This window comes from Perissodus microlepis, chromosome 9 (assembly GCF_051167445.1).
Source record: "Perissodus microlepis isolate ML-2025 ecotype Zambia chromosome 9, ASM5116744v1, whole genome shotgun sequence".
Classification (NCBI taxonomy): domain Eukaryota; kingdom Metazoa; phylum Chordata; class Actinopteri; order Cichliformes; family Cichlidae; genus Perissodus; species Perissodus microlepis.
Window position 1 is genome coordinate 21262022 of NC_140469.1, and position 21890 is coordinate 21283911.

The 21890-nt window shown below is 40.4% G+C and overlaps 1 protein-coding gene across 1 annotated transcript in view; it reads left to right on the forward strand.

Annotated features, from left to right (window-relative positions):
* nrbp2b (nuclear receptor binding protein 2b) overlaps positions 1-21456 on the forward strand; it is a 43279-nt gene extending 21823 nt beyond the window's left edge. Inside the window, exons 2-18 of the mRNA XM_084939602.1 lie at positions 13187-13309; positions 13889-13990; positions 14079-14168; positions 14543-14583; positions 14670-14764; positions 15447-15470; positions 15568-15654; positions 16235-16290; positions 16374-16469; positions 16720-16852; positions 16937-17039; positions 17138-17188; positions 17264-17399; positions 18204-18257; positions 18428-18491; positions 18979-19034; positions 19193-21456. Coding sequence (XP_084795728.1) covers positions 13187-13309; positions 13889-13990; positions 14079-14168; positions 14543-14583; positions 14670-14764; positions 15447-15470; positions 15568-15654; positions 16235-16290; positions 16374-16469; positions 16720-16852; positions 16937-17039; positions 17138-17188; positions 17264-17399; positions 18204-18257; positions 18428-18491; positions 18979-19034; positions 19193-19279 — 1398 coding nt within the window. The 3' untranslated portion in view covers positions 19280-21456. The remainder of the gene's footprint in view (positions 1-13186; positions 13310-13888; positions 13991-14078; positions 14169-14542; positions 14584-14669; positions 14765-15446; positions 15471-15567; positions 15655-16234; positions 16291-16373; positions 16470-16719; positions 16853-16936; positions 17040-17137; positions 17189-17263; positions 17400-18203; positions 18258-18427; positions 18492-18978; positions 19035-19192) is intronic.
* The last annotated feature ends 434 nt before the right edge of the window (positions 21457-21890 follow it).

Consider the following 21890-nt stretch of genomic DNA (forward strand, 5'->3'; position numbering starts at 1 on the left):
CCCTCCACAATGATATGAGCAACTGATCAGTCAATTACTTCAAGTTATTGCTGTTAAAGGTGGTTCAGCGAGTTTCTGAATCATGGGGTGCACATGTGTATTCACAGAACTCTGTGGTTTTGTTTGCATGTTTAAAAAAGTGCAGCAATTGGTTTTAGACCCAGATAGGCTATACTAGTGGGTTTTAATCTTACATGTGGCTTTTTGTCTTTTTCACTGTAAAGTCATTTGAGAGCTCCTTCCATCCATCCTTTTTAAAAAAGGGTTTAAGAGTTTATCAGAACGACTGTGCACCCAAATATCCTGTTATAAAGTCTCCTAATCACAATACATAATAAAAAGCAGAAAAAGTCTGATGGTGTGGCTGTGTTCCCCTCTTTCTCACCTGTTTCCTCTAAAGTCTAAAATCATAACTCCTTAAAACCACAAGTCAAAAGGCCGAGGAGCTTAGACGACGTGTTCCACTGCTGCAAAATCTGTGACGGAGATTTATCTTGCTACGTTACGCAGGCTTAATCTTTCACTTGAGGCAAGAGGCAAACAGAGACCCACGTGGTTACTGGAGGTGTGATAAGGCGGGGTGTTATTTGTCCCACGTAGGCCTGTCCTCTTCTCTCCCAGCCCATAATAGTTGAGCCAAGATGCTGGCTCACATGCTTATCAGATTGCGCCTGCTACTCATATTCTTCATGCTAGATAAAGAGATAGAGAGGTGAATGCAGCATACAAACAAGATATACTTGTCATCACTTATTATATTACTGTTTTGTTTTGTCTGAATACTAATGGGTTTTCTTAGCTGCATTTCACCTAATTACTGTTATAAATGTCAGTCAAGGCTTTTATCTTCTGCATCTTAAAAGGATTAGCAGGAAACTGAGTAAACACACACTTGCAGGTTTGCCAATAAATTGTTCCCTGAGGGCTCCGACCTTGTAGGTTTTTCTCTTTCCATTTCAACACAGGAACATGTGATTGGTTGAAATAAATGGGTGTGTGTTTGGAGGTGAGTAAGGCCTTTCAGGAAAGTTCATGAAACATGACGTGAACGAAGTTTTGTTCAGAGCTCTCAGCAGACTGATTGGAGTGCACAGAGTCATCTGCCGCTCTACATGAAGGAGAGTTAAACTGTAATCAGCGCTGACGCTGGCTGATTAATTGAAATTTTTGATTTTTGTCGTCTAGTCAGACAATGTTATTAGAGGGCGTTTGTTTAGGCACGTTTCTCTGTTGGCTCACACTTTACAGATCTGCTCTTTAATCTGTTAAATGGCTACGATTTAGATGACAATTAAGACCAAGAGATAAACAAAAATAACACGGTTGTACAGGATACATTCTCACAGTTATTGCTAAAACTGAAAAAAACATTACTGTCATTACTGAACTTTTGACCGAGTATTTCCCCTCACTGATGCTTTTTTTTAAACATTTTTAAATCTGATGTGAGATCTTTCATACTCTAAAATTGTGGTAGTCTAACTTTATCCTTAATCAGATTTACAGATTTTAACTCTGGCGCTTTATGGGTCATGATTATAGGCTATGAGTTGCCTAGTTGCAGCTGGGTGGATACTTGTCTTCTCCTATCACTGGTACAAGTTCAACTTGATTTTATCGGTCCAGAGACTTTTTGTGTGCGGGCTATTTTAGATGTTATCAAGTCTAATCTGGTCTTCCTGTCCTGAGTGTAACCAGTGGTTTGCACTTTGCTGTAAAACCTCTGTTTACATTCATGAAGGCGTCTCTTGATTGCTCAACACCAGTGTTTATAGAGACAAAAGTACTAAAAATGTGGATTGTCTAAATCGGCTTTAGAAAAGTCTGCCTTTTTTGCCCCATAAGTCTAAAAATTAACAAACCTTGTTGTGTGCAGGAACTGTTTTTACTTTAATTTAAGCAAAAAGAACAATTTTCTTTCTACTGTCTCCACCAATCGTAGAAACTCACAGCTCTCTTTGTTCTGTCTTCTTCCCCTCACCCCCAACTGGTCGAGCCAGATGCCTACGCCTGGTCTGCCCGAGGTTTCTTCCTGTTAAAAGGGAGTTTTTCCTTCCCACTGTCACCAAAGCTCTTGCTCATAGAGGATAAACTGATTCTTGGGATTTTCCCTGTTTTCTTTGTATTATTGTAGGTTCTCTACCTTACATTATAAAGCACATTGGGGATAGTGTTGTTGTGATTTGCCACTTTCTAAATAAAAGTGAATTTAATTGAACTGAATTGAGGCCATAAACACTGCGATCTGAGGTGAGAGTGATGTCATTCCCGAGTGGACTCTGTTCTACTAGTAGTAATAGTTGGAAAAACAACGCAGTCCTTACATTTTATGCATTTTATGCTTAAAAGCATGTTCATAATTAGAACTCAAAGTGAGTCACAAATACTCATAGTGCAGACTACAAGTCCTACAGTTTTACTCCTGCTTACGCTCCCTGCTACCATCTTGGATCGTGAAGTCAAGGTTGGCGCAACTTCCCCGAGTTTCTGAGTCAAAAGTCCAACCAGAGAGGGGGTTCCATGGAAAAAATCCGACTGAGACCCCGGGATTTCCCACTTCCCGTTCCAAATGGAATCCAGCGTGATGTTTGCATCCCGCTGTGCTGTCATGATCACAAGCCTCTAGTCACAGGTAGATGTGCGCTTCCTTCTGCAAAGACTTTAAATAGTATTCTCCCCTGTTTTTAAGTATGTGAGTTTTAGCCCTGAAATAGTAACATCTTTACTGAGTCATCATCCAGCACTCCCTGGGATACAAGAGGAAAACTGTCATTAATTAAAGCAGCCAAGCAAAGTTTTTGTCTGTATATTAGTGCCAACATTAGGAGCTGCTGGATCCATGGGGGGAATTATCAATTCTGAGTTTTAGTTGTTGCTTAAAATAGTTGGAAGATAAATTGGTAACACATTCATACATACTTAAACCCGACCTTGGAGCCTGCCGTTGCTAAGTAACTAGCACATGCAGACACATATGTTCAGCAGTCACAAAACCAAACCACGTTTCCCTGCTCCTGTCAAGTAAAACCTTATTTTTCAGGAATGACAGTCAAAATGTTAACGTGTTATGTAATAAAACACTTCAGCGCTTCCCATGCTTATCATGTCCCAGTGAGAGCAGCTTCTTACTTCCTGAAATACAGCTGTGGTCTGCCATCTCTCCCCCACGCCGGCCCTATAAATGTGTGCTTTGTCACAGTGACAATGGGAGCGAGCACAGTGTGGATAGTGTAATCTCGAATTCCTGGTACAGACCGAAACACGCCACAGACGATTACCTCTGCAAAACACATCTGCAGAAATCAGACATTTTCTAATCTTTTATTTTTTCAAAACTTCCAGTTTAGACCTCTGTGAAGGCTGTCTGCCTTTATTGGGGCTTTATTTGGTTTTTATCCAGACCTTTTAAAGAAAATAGGTCCTGTTTTGAAGCACAGTAGTGCATTCATTTTTTCTTTTCTATTTTTCTGTCCTTACAAACGAGGCTGATGAACATTTCCGTCTGTGTCCTGTTGCAGTTTGTTTCAAGCAGCTCTCCCCACTGTGTTCATCTGCTCGGTTAACCCGCCTTGATCCTCTGCATTCCTCTTCGTGGGGAAGCTTCAGCTGCTTTTATGAGAAAATGAATAAGTGAGACGCGATGAGGGATGATTTGCCTAATATCTCTTTGTGAGCCAGTGTGACCTTGTGCGTATTTTGAAAAGAGGTCAAACCTTTTAGGCTCTGAAAATCCAAGATCACAGCTGCAGTTTAATTTAAATAATGTGGAGTATGACGGACGGTAATTTGAGCTTGCTCCAGATAAGTTAATGTGAATTTGCCTGATAGTTAAAAATGCCTCACATGTGCATAATCTGCCATCTAAATGGGAATCGAACCTGCTTGACCTGTAACTACTGGTGCCATCATGTTGCGCTTCACGCTGAGCAGACACACATGCTGTGTGCGACGATGACCTGATTGTGTGCTGCACATCTGACATCCGGATGCAAGGGAGAGCGATCTGGTGAGACAGCCTGCACGGCGGGGCGGGTAGAGGTCAGCAGACGGTCGTGGCTTAAAGACCTGACAGGAGGCAGGTGGAAAGCACAAGATCGCTTATGGAGCAGTCGGAGGGCTTGATGGCGGTAGTAGTGTTGAAGTTTCTGGGTTTTTTGGCAGATGTTAAGGGAAAAGAAATATTTGTTACTACAGAAACAAACAGGTTCAGTGTTGAAAAAGGATTTTTTTACAAGCTGGATAAAGAGCTGTATAATATCTCCTGTTCCTTTCCAGTCTGGTTTGTTTGACTTAAGCAAACTTGCAAAATCATTATGAAACCATTAGTAAAGTATGCCAGTCTCTCAACTATGACGTCTCTTAAAACACAGCAGTCAAAACAAACACTAAACCTATTTTGCACACAGCTGGACAGAACCTATTCAAATATGGATAAGATGTAACCAGGCCCAAAAGCCAAATTTAAGTAGCATACAATATAGACAAGTACCTATTTCCAGCAAAGGCAGGAGTGCTTGGTGGCAACTCATCATAAGTCAAAGTGTTGCTTTCATCTGGGTGCACAGTTATGGCTAATACTCCAAATGTGACAGCACTCAGAAGTTTAGGCGATAAAATGTCTGTGAGAACATTCGTAAGAGACACATGTGCAAATTTCTTTGGCATCATGGTGGACCACAACCATGATTCTAATCACAAGTTGGGGAATGATGGTCGGATGAGGCCAACACGGGAAGAATTTCAGGAATTTTCAGGAAGATGAAGCTCCTCAACGCGGTGGTCTTATGTTTATAAAAAGACTTCCAGTCCTATAGATGTCTACGGGAAAACCGTTCAAGCTCTATAAGCACTTTCCTACTGCGCGTATAGGCTCAATCACTCGTGTTGTGTCATATAAACAAAAAGAAATAACCCTGTTTTGCAAATCTTGGTGATCCATTGTGTTAAAATAGGCGATTATCTGTGATACGAAACCACACATTCATAAGTCGTTAGCCAATGAGCATGCAGTTTGACAATCTGACCCGCCCCTCCTCCTTTTGCAACCAAGGTAGTCTCTGCAGAAGTGCTCCTCTCGAACAAAGACTGTAGAAAACTACAGTCATTGTTCTCAAAGCTTAAGAATGGGAGAAACTAGAGGAGGGCCAACACAGAGTCCACCCCAAGTGGCCACTAGGAGAACTGCAGTTTTTGGAAGCTTTTGGCTTCATTTACACCTTCAGATGGTGCTGGTTGGTTCAAATGGTTTGGGGTTTTTTTTTGGCTTTGTTATTTGAACTTTATGCAACTTTTGACTTGTCTAGGACCAGGTCAGAGCGGGCAAAGATGTATGTGTGGGATAATTGTTAAATATAGAACATTTTTAATGTTGATCTCAGAAAACTTTGACGTTGGTTGCTGTCTCATCTAAAGTTACTTAAGCCTGTAAAAGTGTGTCTGTAAATAGGTGATAAATACAAATATCTGTAATCAGATAATATAAGTTTAAGCTGGTAATGTTAAATGTCAGTGTGCTTAAAATTAAGAAGGTGTGTCTGTTCAGTTTTCTCACATTCATATTTCAGATTTTTCTCTACCTCTTCTTGCATTTCCTGCAACATTTCAGTCCACCTCCTTGATGTTGCTCCTCTTTGATGCCTCAGAGGGAGAGAGCACAAAGCGACAAAGAAAGATGCCTGAGCTCATTTACATACACCGGCACCGCAAGTATCTAGCATAGCTTGATTTCTTGGGTGTGTTGCCTTCGCTGTTCTAGATGTGGTTATTAAATATTAATGCGGTGCGGCGTAGCAGCTCATCGTTGAGGTATGAGGTGTGGGAAAACGCAAGATACCGAGGTGGTGGAGACAAAGCCCTTTGTAAGGCTTGGTCCCACACAGTGTCACACAAAGACCCCCTTTCACTGAAGAACCCTCTGCTGAAAGGGTTCTGCCATACAGTAGCTTAGCCCTCTCGTCGCCTGTTCGTCTGCCGATGCTTCCTCAGTCCATTTTCCCTCCAGCTGACTCATCAGGCACCTCATTCCCATTTTTTTGGATAATTCACTGGCCTCGAGCCAAAAAAAAAAGAAAAAAAAAAGCTCAAACTGTCACTACAGATGCTCCAGCCGGCATTTGTAATCATGCTGTAGAGGAAAACACTTGCAGCTTTGATTTCAGCTGTACACAGAAAGCCGGGTTTGTCTTTCACCAGGATACTTATGAATTATACTGTGAACCGCTCTCTCTGTACAGTTTATAGACATCCTGCAGCACTCACTCAATGACTGTACAGCTGAATCATCTGCTTTTCTCTAACAGTTTTAACAAAAACTGACAAACATTATAACCTTGAAGGTTTGAATTATTGTCTGTGTTAGACTGTCTCAGTTTTTCACACTCTGAGCTTATGATGTAGAATCTGAAAAAGGTCTATAAACCCAAATCTGTCAGAGTGCTCTTTTAAGTAACTCTTTAGTTTCTTTTTTGGGACATATAAGAAGCTGTTCCATCAAACTATAAGAGAATGGTGACCAAATGTGTCTTGGTTAAGACACATTTGTACTTACACCCATAATAAATCAGCTGTTCTAATTAATACACATCTGATCAGATCCAGCAGGCAAAGAAGCCATCAGCGTGTTCTCCGTAAGAGCACAACATGTCATTATCAGAAAGCAGTCGGGTGCACAATATGCGTCAGAGTAGTTTTAGGTGGCTTATAAAGTTATTGTGGTTTAGATTTGATGCCGTTCGCTGAAAAGCTCTGTTGTTGTTGTTGTTGTTGTTTTTACTCAGAACTTCATGAAATGTTAGTGTTAGTTGATTCTGCTGGTAGTCCATCCCACCACACCCAGGATTTTAGCCTATTTTCAGTTTTTTTTCTATCAGCAGTGAATTACTCTCAGCTCTCTTGTGGGCAGGACCTAAATACGCTCAGTCTCCATGAGATTTACTTTCGTGGAAATATGATGTGGGTTTGTTTGGTTTATTTAGCATATTAAAAACTGACAGTTGATAAAGTTGTATTTTTCTCTTTAAAGAATGAACAAAGGTGTTCGAATCAAGGAAGAGAATATCTGAAAACGTTACCATGTGTAAGTGAGATGTTTACACGTTGGCTAAAGTAATAAGAGGTTTGTGTTACAGTCCTCCAGATCCAGTTTTAACCGGCTCACATGTAGGTTTAACAAACATCAGAATAGAAGCTGTTTTGACATGAACAGACGATCCTTAAATCCTTTTCCACACCCTATACCCACCTCCCTTACGCCAGCCAATCAGAGCCCAGCATGTAGGGTACTGTTTATGAGCCTCACACTACCACGACCGAGCTGCATACCCCGCTTAAACCCCTGGGGCGTCGAAGCTGGGACAAGTGACGGAGTGTTTCACAACCATCAGAGAAAATTAACAACAGCTAAACATTGATGGCAGAAGGGAAGGAATTCCCCCTGCTGTCTGCAGGTCAGAGTACTGCGCTCAAGTAATCAGATTATCATCTCTCACGGAGTAGTGAGATTATATGTTATGTCTCCTCCACTGCCCAACTCGCGTATAAAGAGAAGCTTTAAGAGAGCTCTACAGTTGCACTGCGTTTGAGGAGTAAACAAGCCACAGTGAGGCTCGCTCGTGTCGTGAAGATATTTGTGGAGTCTGAAATGTCAAAATGTGAAATCTTCATATTTATAGCATTGCTTCTCGTCTTCTGCCCGTGTGGTTCAGTTAACACACGTCCTCCTGTTAGACGCGGATACAGAAAGCTGTTTTGACTCCATTCACCGCGGAGTCAAAGACGATGAAGCACGGCACAAGCGGCGCTCTGTCGAATACATCAATGGTTAGCATTTAACAGTAATAAGCAGTAATTAAGGTGGAGAGACGGGCCTAAATAATAGTAGTTTAGTTGCTACCCTGTCATCTAGCTTTGTGTTGGTTCTCAGCTGTTCTCCAAAGACACCCAGATGAGATTTTAAGATGATGGTGCTGACAGGGAGGTATCAGGTTAGCTGATCCCAGCTGTTAGATAAGAGATGAGAAGAAGCAACATTAGATTAGGGGTGATTAAATTTGATTGAGTTTGATGGCAGGAAATTGTCCATCCATCCATCTTTGCACTGATCCAGGGGAACACAGAGGAGTTTCCAGGCCAGTCAGGGGATATATATATACTGGTTGTGTTTACTGACCTCGAAACCATTTTATGTGGTACACAGCGCTCGAAAATCTGTCAAATGTTTTAGTACTACTTTGCTAAGCTACGAACCTGGACTGCTTGATGGATTGTCAGAGCATTACGGCTATCGTAGGCAGGAGCTTCGCGGAGTGATACGTACTGTGCTTCAACATAGTATTACGGTATTGTGTGTGTATAACCTCTTTAAGTTTTGTGGATATTATATATGGTTATGCTGAGGATATGTCGGCCAATTTCCACTGGAAATGCCTTTTGGTTAAACTGTCAGCGAGGAATTTGCATTTACACTGTTAAATTTGTATATAACTTAACTTTAAGTGAAAATACATTGATGTTTGTTTTTCTTTTGCACTAATAAAGTTGTGGAGTTGTAAAGTATTTTGTCTAGTGTCAATTATATCGTCAGTTATATCGTTATCGCAAATTTTCAAATGTATATCGTAACAAATATTTTTGGTCATATCGCCCTGCTCTACCTCCCAAATGACTGAACTCCGCACCCTATAGCTAAAGGAGAGGTCAGCCACCCTTTGGAGAAAGCTCATTTCTGCCGCTCAGCACTTGAGGACAACTTCATAGTAAAGAGGTTGAAGCCCCCAAATCTGTTCAGAATTCATCCTGCCGTCATGTAAAAGACCCCAAACATTCAGCCAGAGTCGTGTATTCAGCAGTAATAAGAAACAGGAGTCCTCGTAGGCCAGTACGGCTGTAATGATATCTCGAGGGCAGCAATAGGAATTCACTACCACATGCGGTCTGGTTGATTCAATCCATATGCTCATTAATTATGATTTGAGTCCAGAGTTCTCTCTGTTTGAACAGATCTCAGCAACACTGTGAAGACTGTTTAAGCCCTTCACTTTTCTTTTTATTTACTGTGGAACCGTTAAATCAAAGTAAAGAGAAACAGACCGTCAGCTAAATTGGTAAACTGTAAAAGAGCTGAAATCTCTGGCTCGTCTTGAGTCCACATTCCAGTTTTATGCAGTTTTTTCTTGACTTTATGTAATTGTGAGAGCCAACGGCCAATCAAATTGTCACTGTGATGACATAATAAAATCTATAATTGTGCAGTTTTAGCACATTTAACCAAATAAGTGTCATCACATCAACAAGAGCGTACACATGGTTCTGTTTGGGCTGTTGAGGAACCACAGCAGTGGAAACAGACTGAATCAGGAGATGTGCAATTCCGGGAAGGACAGGGCACAAAAGAGTATAAGTAGCAAATAAAATCTAAAAACTAAAAAAAAAACAAAAAACCCTTTGGCAAGAATTTTATGAATAGACCTCTCAGCCGAAGGCCTCAAGTAGATGCTGAGTATATTGCAGTTTGCTGACAGTACTGATTTACTGATAACTGTGTAATGAAAAACTCAGTGCTTGGACTGTGTTGCTGAAGTTCAAGGTACAATATAATAGGCTAAATTATAAATATAGACTATAGAGAACTAAAAACCTACTAATATAGTTTATTGATCATCATGAGGAAATCTGAAAGAGCCGGTGTAACGGAGCCTGAAGCTATGCTAACAACTTTGTAAGGAAATGCTAATACCAACATGCTAACCGATGCTAATTAGCCTTTGTTACCTTATAACTGACTTGCTTTTGTGGGTTTGTGTGATAAATGACCATCGAGCATCTGGGCTACAATCATAGCCTAAATCACAGGCTATTGTTGTAGCCTATTGCCTAAATCTTAAATATAGACCATAGAGAACAAACAACCTACTAATATAGTTTATTGATCCTCATGAGGAAATCTGAAAGAGGTCAGAGGTGTTTGGAGCTATTGTAAAGGAGCCTGAAGCTATGCTAACAACTTTGTAAGGCTATAAATCTTTTTCGTAATACAGCTGTGGCACTTGAAATGCTAATACCAACATGCTAACCTATGCCAATTAGCCTATGTTACCTTAAAACCGTCTTATTTTTGTGAGTTTGTGTGATAAATGACCATCTGGGCTACAACTATCCCAGACAGAGGCAGGATTTGATGCAGAGCAAATTTAGGTATTTTAATTTGTCATGAACTTAAATTACAGATTCGACCACTAACTGAGCTGACACAGTGGGCCTTTCTCAATATGCGTACTTGTGCGTACTTGCGTTCTCATGTACTCGTGATACGTCATCAGTCGGAGACCAAGTACTGTTCCAATTCGAAGTACGCATCAAGCCGAGAACGCGAAAAAGTCCCGGATGTGTTCTCACTCCGCCCGTTTTATCGAGCATGCATCGGTGGTGACTTGTGTGGACTTGGTAGGATTATTAGAGCCGGCGAGAACAGCGGACTCCCGGCACATCGTTTTCAACCCCCGCCCCCCGCGGTCTTTTCGCTATTCAGGTTAAACAAACCCCAAACCCCAGCAGCTGTCTATTGTATTGGGTGTCCACTAAAATAAAAATAAAAGCGTTCTAACATCTCACCTGCTTGTTTTTATTAAGGTATGTACACATATGTACATGTACACTATTTTTATTAATAGAGATTTCACTACTGAGGTTAAACATGATATATAAGTCACTTAGATCACTTCTAAATGTTAATGTTTGGTTTATTTCAGTGTTTTATTTGTTCCTGAGTAAACCGGTTTGGCTGTGATTAAAGTTAAGCTTCATAACATATTACTCACAGTTAAATTAAGAGGGGATGGCAGTAAAAACTCCGGACCTGTGGCTGGTGTTCCAATTGTACAAATCGCGAGTCTGTACTCGCGTTCTCGGTGAGTCCGTACTCCCGTGCGTTCTCGGCGAGTACGTACTCGCCCAGAACGCGAGTACGTACTCGCGTACTTGAGACTTGAGAAAGGGCCAGTGTTTTATACCCTGCTGCTGATGAGCCACACCTTGCTAATAACGTGCCAGGGGTGTATTCTGTATTTCCCAACATGCAATTTAGCCAAGTAACATTTTTCCATATTGGAAACTATTATACTATATGCTATATATACTATTATAAAAACCTTTACCAACACCACATATAAATGTTGCATTACTATTAAAACAACATAACCCTGAAATCCTTATTAAAAACCCCCCCAAAACCCCCCAGAAGCAATTCACCTTACCCAGTTCATCCCTGTTTTCTTCTGGAACCTCTAACCCTCATTCAAACCCCCCGGGGACACATTTTCCCAAACACCCTAGAGAGGACAAAGTAGAAAACAAGTTAGTGCTTCACCACAAATCCACAAAAAACCACACAAACACCTTTTCTAATCAGTTATATTTGTGGCTAATATTGTCTCTTTAGCTTACAGCCACCATGTCCACCGCACACAGAGTAGCTGCTCAAGTGCCTGCCAGACAGAATCACACCAATCAATAAAAAAGCATGAAATATTTATTGTTATTTATATAGTGCTTTTCTACTCTAAGCACTGGCCAGACGCGGGATTAGCAGGAACTGTGGATCCTGCATCGTGCTTGTTGCACTGGACTTTGAACCCAGTGCAGCCTTTCCACTCCCTGCACCAGCGCCGCTGCTGCATTAAAAACATAGCAGGAGGTTAAATCAGGTCTTCCCAGCCGAGGCAGCAATATCCTGTGATGAACCCTTTGCCTCCGTTGCCACCTCATGCAGTGACAGAGCTGCAGGCTGTCTGCTTCTGCCAGTCTCTGCCTCCTCTTTCCATTCCACTCCCCTTCATTTTTTCCTCCCTGTGTATTTCTTGGAGCTTTGATGCCACCTCCTCCATCTTGTGGCATGCGTCTCATCTCTGTAAATCCCTCGTGCACAATTCCTTCACTTCTTTCCGTCTGTCTACCTTTAATCCATCTCTTCTCTTTTCGCACAAGCTGCTCCGCATCCTCTCGGATGTCTATACCGTTCATCACGTTATAGCCGGCCTGTCTGCATTTATCTTGGCCTCAGTAGAGTGAATTAACTCCCATCTGTCCTGACTGATGGATGCATTAATGGAATGAAAACTGAATTTGCTTAGTACTGCACTCTCTTTAACCCAGACACCCCGATTCGCCATTTTATCAATGGAGCTGTCAGTGACATAATTCTGCGACTGTGTTATGGGGCTTTTAGTAGATATTATAGACTCAGCAGGGGGTGAAGTCTAATCATTTCAGCCCTGCTTTTCTGTAGCTGAGTGTTTTAGGGAGGGCTTGATAACGCTCTGCTCCTTTGTTTTTTTTTATATACTACAGAGAATAATAAGCTGTGCATCGCTCAGGGACACCAGCATGATCTCATGCTCGTCTAACATTGTTTTTTTTTTTGTGTATTGGATTTCTTAACAGCACAGAATGTGAATTCCCACCTGGCAGCTATAGCGATTGTCTGTTTTAACAATGGCTACAAATCTGTAAAAGAGTATTTTTATTCTTATTATTGATAGCTTTTATTGCCAAATTTTAACAAAAACTTTTTTTCATGGTATTTGTTCAGCAAACAATAGCAGAGAGAAAAAGTTAAGCTCAGTTAAACACACTGGAGTTGGTAGAGACCAAAAGCGGAGAAAAAAATTCATTCTTGATTTAAATATAATATTTTTAATTAGCTTACATTTTGTTCTTACAGTATGACAAAGATTTACCAAATAGACCTAAAATAAATGAAAAACCCTTGCAGGAGAGTGTTTACAGAGGTCAGGAGAGAAAGCCAGTGTTCCTTTAGATGTCTACTGAACTGGAAGTCTTTTTTCCACAACTATCGCCACCTAGAGGTCATCGGATAGATTTAAGAGACTTGGCTTCATTGTTCCAACCTTCAAGCTACATCCTTGTTTCATGCAGTCTGTGGTTTCGGTGATGTTTTCTTGGATGTCTTCCTGTTGTGTAAACAGGCAGCTGTTTGTTATCTATTCACTTTCCATAATAACTTTATAGTTTGACAGTATATTCATGTTGTGTTAACAGCTTTTTCTTCTGTTCCAAGTGTCAAAAAAACGTAATTATTGTCGTGGTAAATTGTGTCGAACGATAAATTAATATTAGCTGTTGCGTTAACTTTACATTGAGTCCCGTATGTGTTTCTGTTTGCCCCCTGCAGGTCAGTCAAGGTAATGTTCCAGGTGTGGAAAGTGCCTCTTTGGCCATGGACACGGAGGAAGGAGTGGAGGTGGTGTGGAATGAAGTACTCTTCTTAGACAAGAAAGTCTTTAAAGCACAAGAGGTACCCAAACTCATATAAACCTTTAACTACGAGATCTGAAAATTAAATTCTGGTTCTATTTATTGATTTGTTAACTAAAAAGCCTGGATGAAGCTGGAAGAAAAATATTCTGTGTTTATTGTTATATATAGACACCGGTCATATATCTTTAAGCTCTTACCTTCCTTTTATCACTGCTTGCGGGGTTTTTTTCCTCATGTTGATGTTGCAAGACTGACGTTGAACTCATGGCAGTGGACCTTTTGGCTTTTTTTCCACTGTTTTTTGCTGTTTCTTAGGGGGTCAACACTTAAACAGCTGGACTGGCGCTGACAAAGCTGTGTAGGCCTTTTTTTTCATTCAGAAAACTGATCAAGGGAATTGATAAAGTCATATTTATCCTCACAAGAGGCCTATTCCAACAGATAAACACCAGCAAATATAAAAATTCCTGAACTTTAAACCACTCGGGTGATATTCGTTATTACTGCTTACAAACCACTTGAATTATAAATTGTTAAAGTGTCCCTGATTGATTTTCTAATAGTGTGATAGACTAACGTTTTTAGATGTGAACCATCTCTGATGTGTGATGTTTAGGAGAAGATCAAGGAGATGTTTGAGAACTTGATGCAGGTCGAACACCCCAACATTGTCAAGTTCCACAAGTACTGGCTGGACATGAAGGAGAGCCAGGCTCGAGTAAGGTTTTCAACTTGCTTCCTCTTTTTCACGCACACAAACGCTGGTGCATGAACAGGTTTTTCTCTCCTCTGTCTGTGGCACACAGGTTATATTCATCACTGAATACATGTCGTCAGGCAGCCTCAAGCAGTTCCTGAAGAAAACCAAGAAAAACCACAAGACTATGAATGTGAAGGTCAGTGTTTTTACTCTGGTCACATACTGAGTCTCACGGTGGCAGCTCAGGGTACTGCAGTCCCATCGCTATTCAGATCCATTTTTCCAGCAGGATTAGAGATTACGTAACACGACACCGCTCAGTCTGCTCAGACATGCATCTTATCCTAACCTGGTGGATTTCAAATATTCATGAGGTTTATTCACAATATCTTCCTTCTTTAAAATAAATTGTAGATAAAGTTAATGTTATTTAACTTTATTTAGCTTTTGGTATTTTCATGCACATATGAAATTAGTGCATTTTATGACAGTGCATATGTTTCCATATTACTTGCGTCTGTTAGTTTAGAGGTGTAGCTCTTCATCTTTCTCTGTTCCCCTTCGTTTCAGGCCTGGAAGAGATGGTGCACACAGATTCTCTCTGCGCTTAGGTACTGACTTATTTGTTCTGTGTGATATAATCGTGTCTGTTATCTCAGTGTGAGCATTAATAACATGCTGTATTGTTTGGTGGCAGTTATCTGCACTCTTGCGATCCACCGATAATCCATGGAAACCTGACTTGTGACACCATCTTCATCCAGCACAACGGCCTCATCAAGATTGGCTCAGGTCTGCTCCCAGCAGGGACTTTAATGTTACTGCAAGTAGTTGATCAGCTGGTTTTCTTTTTTTGTACAATAACTTTATTATGACTAATGAAGCCTCTAAAGTGAATTTTCCTCCTTAATATTCGTGCTATTTTTTCCAGCTAAACCCTCATAACTTCTAAAGCACAGAAGATATGAACATTTGATTTTTAGGACTGAAAAACACCAAACTTTGAGGTTTAGTGTCATGCAGGGCTGTAACCAGGTCAAATCTTTCCCACATTTTAATACCAGATTCATCTTAACTATAACTTTCTTCTGTGTCAAAACCATTTCCAGCGTAAGTACATTTTAATACTTGCGGTACAGCTCACGGCTTTGAAATCTCCTCGATCTCCACGTGTTCTTTAAGTTAGATTGGTCATACCACAATAATCAAACAACTTTAGGTACAGAAAAAGTTTTTCAAGGTCCTTACAGGGTCTGAATCACCGAGTTTCAGTGGATAATCAGGAGGGCACTGCTCTAAACACAAGTCACAGCAGTTATTCCTGTATTATGTTTTAGCATAGTCAGTCAAAGGGACACATACATCTTATCTTACACTAAATAACAGTACAGTAAGGTACAAAATCAATTAAAATTGTATTTTCATGGCATTAAGCAGAATGAATATCTAAATTGTATTAACTCTCTTCCCACAGTGTGGCATCGGCTATTTGTTAATGGTAAGGGACCTTTTTTGTTTAGTGGTTTAATATCAATTCATTAGTTTTATCTAATATTTAATATCTAATATATTTGTGCTCTGCCTTCTCTTGCCAGTTTTCCCAGATGCAAGTGTTCACAGCAAAGGGAGGCAACATCGCGACGAGCAGAGAAATCTTCATTTCTTTGCTCCAGAATACGGAGGTAAGTGGCATTTCCATCCAGCTTTCTGTGACGTTGCTTTTATTTAATCGGTCTACATTGATTCCTACCTGACTGTTTGACCTGCAGAGTAAAAATTCAGTCTTTATGTTCACAGTTTAATGTAGCTCCAGACCTCAGTTACTACACATGAACATATTTGCACGTTGTATGAAATGGGAACCGCTGAGAAAAAGACTAGTTGTCAGTAATCTGTATGCCAGAAGCGCCAAACGGGGCCTTCTCTCAGATAGCTCTGGGTATTTTGTGACCTGTTGTCTGTAATTATTGTAGATAATGAGGTAAACGTTGGAATTAGTACTGCCAAAGTGAAATGGATGAGACACAAATTACTTCAAGATATTTAGTAGATTGTTTGTACTGATTTTGCAGCTGCCAAAAAGACAAAAGGATAGATTAATCGCTTTGTAATGAGGATAAACTGTTTACCTTCTTCCCCTTTTTAAATTGATTTTTTTTTTTTGATTGCACATTGCTACCTTTTTAATTTGGGGTAAGCTTTTTCGTTAAGTTTTCCTATTTTTACCCTCCTCTCACCCTGCTTCTCTTCAATCATTTCAAGCTGGCGAAGATGGTTACGCCATAGACATTTTCTCCTTTGGAATCTGTGCTCTGGAGGTAAAGGAGAAGTAAATCTGCTGGATTTCAATCTTTCTGTGTGTGTGGCTGTTTTTCTTGACAGATTGTTTGTACCCTTACAGATGGCTGTGCTGGAGATCCAGGCCAATGGAGATAGTGCTGTGTCCAAGGAGGCCATAGTCAATGCGGGTCAATCTCTGGAAGACCCTCTCATGAGAGTAAGTCTCAAAAATACTTTATGCCCTGAAATGCAAGAACAGCTGCAGAAACATGTAGAAAAGACACACTGTCCTGCACTACTCTAGCAACACTTACTCACACTGCCATCCCTCTAGGTTTATTCAGACCGCACAGCAGGGCTCCGTCAGTTAAATATGCCAGAAAGAACACAGTGATGCTCAGGAAACTGGGTCACACTTTACAGTTGCATGGTTATGTGTTGGATTTACTTCCTTATTGCTCCTGCAGGAGTTCACCCAGTCTTGTTTGCATCACGACTCCCAGCTCCGTCCTACAGCTCACGACCTCTTGTTCCACCGAGTCTTGTTCGAGGTCCACTCGCTCAAACTGCTCGCCGCCCATTGTCTCATCAACAACCAGTGTGAGTTTCTCTCTTATGTGCACTGCAGCTACTTGTGTGCATCAGATTTCTTTAGTAACGGCCACACTTGTGTTGCATCTACAGACTTGCTTCCAGAGAACTGTGTGGAGGAGAAAACCAAGTCATTTGACCCCAATGCTGTCATGGCAGAGATTAAACATGAAGACAGACAGGGAGTTCAGCTCAAGTAAAATCTTATACCCACCTCGAATCTTCCGCTGTCTGCCAGAAAGCATGACAAGTCAAGATCATTGCTCTCTGTTCTCTCTTGTGTCCCCTCTGCAGGTATTCCCACGTGTCCCCATTGGAACTTGACAAGTTTCTAGAGGATGTCAAGTAAGTGTTACTGCAGTGCTTTACTTTCTCAGTTTACTTTCTCAAGTTTAACATCTTGGCCTTTTCTCTCTTCAGGAATGGAATCTACCCATTGATGAATTTTGCCTCAACGCGGCCTCATCCCGTCCCCCGAGCGCTCTCCTTGTCTCAGGAGCAAGTTGAAACGGTCAAGACGCCAACTCCTGAACCCCAGGAGACAGAGACAAGGAAGGTCGGCACCTTAGATTGAACAACAGTAGTGTTAAATGCACAGACTTGCTGGCTGCACATCTCTGCTGGCTACATCTCTAGAGAATGACTCTATGTTTACAGTAGACTTTCAGCAGTATGTCTGGGATGTTGCAACACATGAGATATTTACACATGGAAATCTCCTCATATTTGTTGTTGCCCGCATCTGATTTCAGTGAGACCGTCTCCATGCAGTCAGCTTTGAAGGGGAACAAATTTTGGTCTGAGAGGTCTCACTGTGAATCAGAGCTGACTGCTTGCATTTAAATCCAATACTAGGAATGCATCAGGAGCAACTTTTTAAATTAACCAAATTAAGCAACAGGGCAGTGTTAGACATTGCGCTTATGTGAACAGCAGCTCAGACCTGCAAAACACTGTCACATCACGGTGCGACAGTATCACCTTGTGTGTCTTTGATTAAGATTACTTTTGATTATTTCAGAGCACAGCATATGAGCATGAGCCTATCTGAATATCAATGAAAAATGTCTAGTTTAATGTGTTTTAGGTTATTACCTTAGATGGTGTCCCTGCTTAGCATCACGTGTATCAGTGCCAGATATGTTGGGAAAGTGTTAGCAAAAGTTGGATTACAAAAGCTTTCTGCTGCCCTTTAAGTTGTTGTGTGTGTCACTTGTGTAGGATAAGCACATGCACGTGTCTATGCATGTCTCTCTATTATTGTAATAATAACTACTTATTATCACTCCAAACACTTTAAATATTTAATACTTTGCTTTGTCTTCATGTTTCAGTGCTTCTTACTCTGTTATCATTGCAGGTAGTTCAGATGCACTGTAATTTGGAGTCAAATGAAGAAGGGACCAAAACTCATGTGAGTCACATAGTGTTACAGGTACTTTGCCCATTTCAGTGTAAAAACCTGGGCTCCTTAAAGATGAATCCTACTGCAGCATTGCTTTAGCAGCTCTGCATTTCAGTCAGTCAGAATGAATACATATGAATTCAGTTTGACTTTAATTGAGCCTTTTGGTGTCTCCTTAGCTCTCTTTGTTTCTGAAGATGGATGATAAACTTCACAGGCAGCTCAGCTGCGACATCCTTCCAAGTAAGTTGACATTTCTGAAGTATCACAACAGTGTGAGTGTTCCTAGATCATCATCCAGATTGATTCAAGCCCAAACTTCACATCTGGTTGCAGTTTTCATGCAAATTTGTCCATTACTTTCAGAGTGATCCAACTAACAAACATAAACAAATGTAATAGCCAGATCAACTTCATAACTCACTCTAATGAATTTCCATGTGAGGCAGTGAATCAGTTTGACATATTTATTTATGTTTTGGTTTTTTTTGTTTGTTTTAACCCATCAGACATAAATTGCTGATGGGTTATTGCCATGATTTGTGAATACGATAACTTAAGAACAAGGCGACGTGGGACTTTTAAATTGATACTATAAGTCCATTTAAAGCACTTGTTTGTATAGATTGGTCTAGATAACCGTTTTGTCTTTTTATTTGAAAAAAGACACCTGTTGTTTTATTTTTCTTGTATATTTTTCTAACTGAATTATTTTGTATGAAACTTTCAGCTGACACCTCCAAAGACCTCGCCAGTGAACTTGTTCACTACGCCTTCATAAATGAGGTAGACGGAAAAGCTTCTTTGTTTTTACATTTTAATGATCTGGGAACAAGTACAGCAGTAATTTATTCTTTTTTCTTTTCTTTTATCTTTTGTTTTTTGAAGAGTTTTAACACTTTTTTTCCGAAATAAACTTTGACCGCATCTTGGTGGCTTTGTAGGAGGACAGTGAGAAGGTGGCGGGGTTCCTGGAGAATGCCATCAAACAACACCGGGTCCGAGCACTCGCTTCTGGGAGCACGCAGTGAGGAGGGGTCCCGACAGGCTCTGGCCCAGATGGAGGGTCCCGGGGCATTGATCACTCAGATGGAGAGAGAGCAAGAGAGGGCAGCGGGTAGGACGAGACAGCCGTGGACCTGAGGAAGCACAGGGAGCTAACCCAATGGGGAATAAAAAAAGGGACAAACACAGATGGATGCTGCACCTTGACAGACAGTAAATCATCTCAGTGAGAAGGCGCCTCTGGTTGGAGGACCAGAGGAATCACGGCTGCGTCCAGCAACCCCACAGAGCAGAGGAAGATTGACAAACTCCCTGCCTAAAAGGGCTATCATGCCTTAAGATATCTTACAATCTTAGGTTTTCCATAATGCCACTATCCAGAGCAGATATGTTATACTCACAGATGCAGCAACTACATACTACTACATACAAACAGACATTTTGTTCCTCAAAGCCTCATTTGCACACTTTTATTGTTGATTAAACCTCCCTCTCCCTCACAAGCCAGAACCTTCAGTTCACAAGAGTTTTAGGGAATTTAAGATTCCGTCTTATGTGCACTGTTGATACCCATTCAGCTGACTTTTTTTTCTTCTGTTTAACTGTGAACAGGACATGGATTGCACAAATCTTTATTTTTCTTTGTTCTACACCTTCAAAGTGACACACCTCACTGCACTCTCCGACTGAATGCTATCTCCACACAGCTAAACATGCCACGCCTGAATGAGGTGATAAGTAATGAGATGATGCCTCTCTGTTTTAGCCTGTAGTGCTCTTACAGGTTTTCCACCGTGAAAGCCAAAGACTTGCAAAGTGCCTGTTATGGCAGTGAAATGGCATCACCCACAACTTAGCAATTAACACGTTCAGGTTGACTTTAGTCTTAAAACAAGCTCAACTTTGCAATTCTTTATTATTAGTCCACAAATTCAGCCTGTGTGGAAGTGAAGAGGAAGTCGAGGCTGAGTAATGGAAGCTTGATTAAGAGCTGCAGCCTTTTTTATTGGACTTATGGATAAGATGCTTATGGTCTCTGCTGCCGTCAATATTAGTAGCCTGTGTACAAAAATTGGAATAAATCAACGTGTGATTTGAAAACGTAGTCTTACTTAAACAGGAGCAAAGCTGTGACTATCTGATGTTAAAATTAATTATTAAAAAAATTGCCATTTTGTTTATTAATATTCCTGCTATAGTTACTATTATTGTATTTCCCAAACCATTTGAAAATATTAGCACATGAATTTTGTTTTGTAAATATTTCCGTAGATCTTTCAAAGGTGAAATCCACCCAAATCATTAGAATTTGTTTTTCCTGTGAGGTTTTCATGGACTCCAGATGCTACAGCAGGTGATGAGAAACTGAATTATTTTCCTTTGCATGTTTTTATTTCCCAGAACCCCATCTACTCTAGTTTTATTTCACACAGTTCTGGTGTGAAATGTGAAAACGATGGCACTGCAACCCACGCAAAGACAAAAATAGAGCTGGCTGTGCATCAGTGCCTGATTTTTTTTTTTTTTTTTTTTATCAAGAACCTGGTCTCTGAAACATAAAAAGCTGCCATTTGGGTGGATTACTCCTTAATAAAACTGTAGTAAAAAACAGTAGTGATCATCAGCAAAATACTGTTGTCACGTTTTACATAGCTCTGCGTCATTTGTTTTATGGGTTTGTGAGGTTGCAGTTTCATAACAGTTACATTGCTGTACAGTCATTGCCTACAATACTTACTATACTCTGTGTCGGGCCTACTTATCAGTATGTCTCTGAAGACAGGAGCCCTGAAGCCTCCCAGACAGTCACCTGCTACAGGCTGTGGTGTACATATTTGTTTGTGGCTATCAAAAGAGGCGTATGTTGGACAACACAAAGCAGTGCCACTATTGCTCTTGTTTGATCCTAGTAAGCTGCATGTCTTAAAAGCCTGCAACCGTCCAGAACTGCATTTTGCCTTTGTCAGTCAGTTCAGTTCCAGAGAGGACCTGACCATGAAAATGAATGTTTAGACTGTGCAAACATGGAAAAAAAAACAAACCCTTCCATATCAGTCTTATTTTACGTCAAATGACTTCTTCTTTTTTTATTTCTGTGACTCTGTTGAATAAAACTTGCCTTCGGATGTGTTCTACTTAAACCTTTGGTAAATATTGTAGCTACTGCAATTAAATACATGACAATAAACAAGATGTAATATTCTGCGTGTGTTTTGATGTTTCCATGCATGCATTACCAAAGAATTATTTAAATAAGGAACGAGGAATGGTGAATTTAATTTAGTATTTATGTAGTGTCTTGGGTTGACATGACACATTAAGACAGAGTACAAAACATTTTATATGCATAATATCAGGATGCAATATGATTTATTAAGAATAACAGATTTGTGGTAGTGACGTTTTTAACATTATTGCTAAATTCAATCATGTTACTCTAATTTTAACTCATTCAGTGTATAATTTTTGACTAAAGTAATTACAAATGTTTTTAGCTGTTAGGTTGCAAGGGTTTTTATCTGTTGTCTGTTTAATAGTTAAAGTTTTTATATGAATAGTGAGCAAAGATTAGAAAATAAATGCTGAAATTCAGTGACTCAAATGACTCAAAAACCCGATTCACTTTGGTGAGTGACT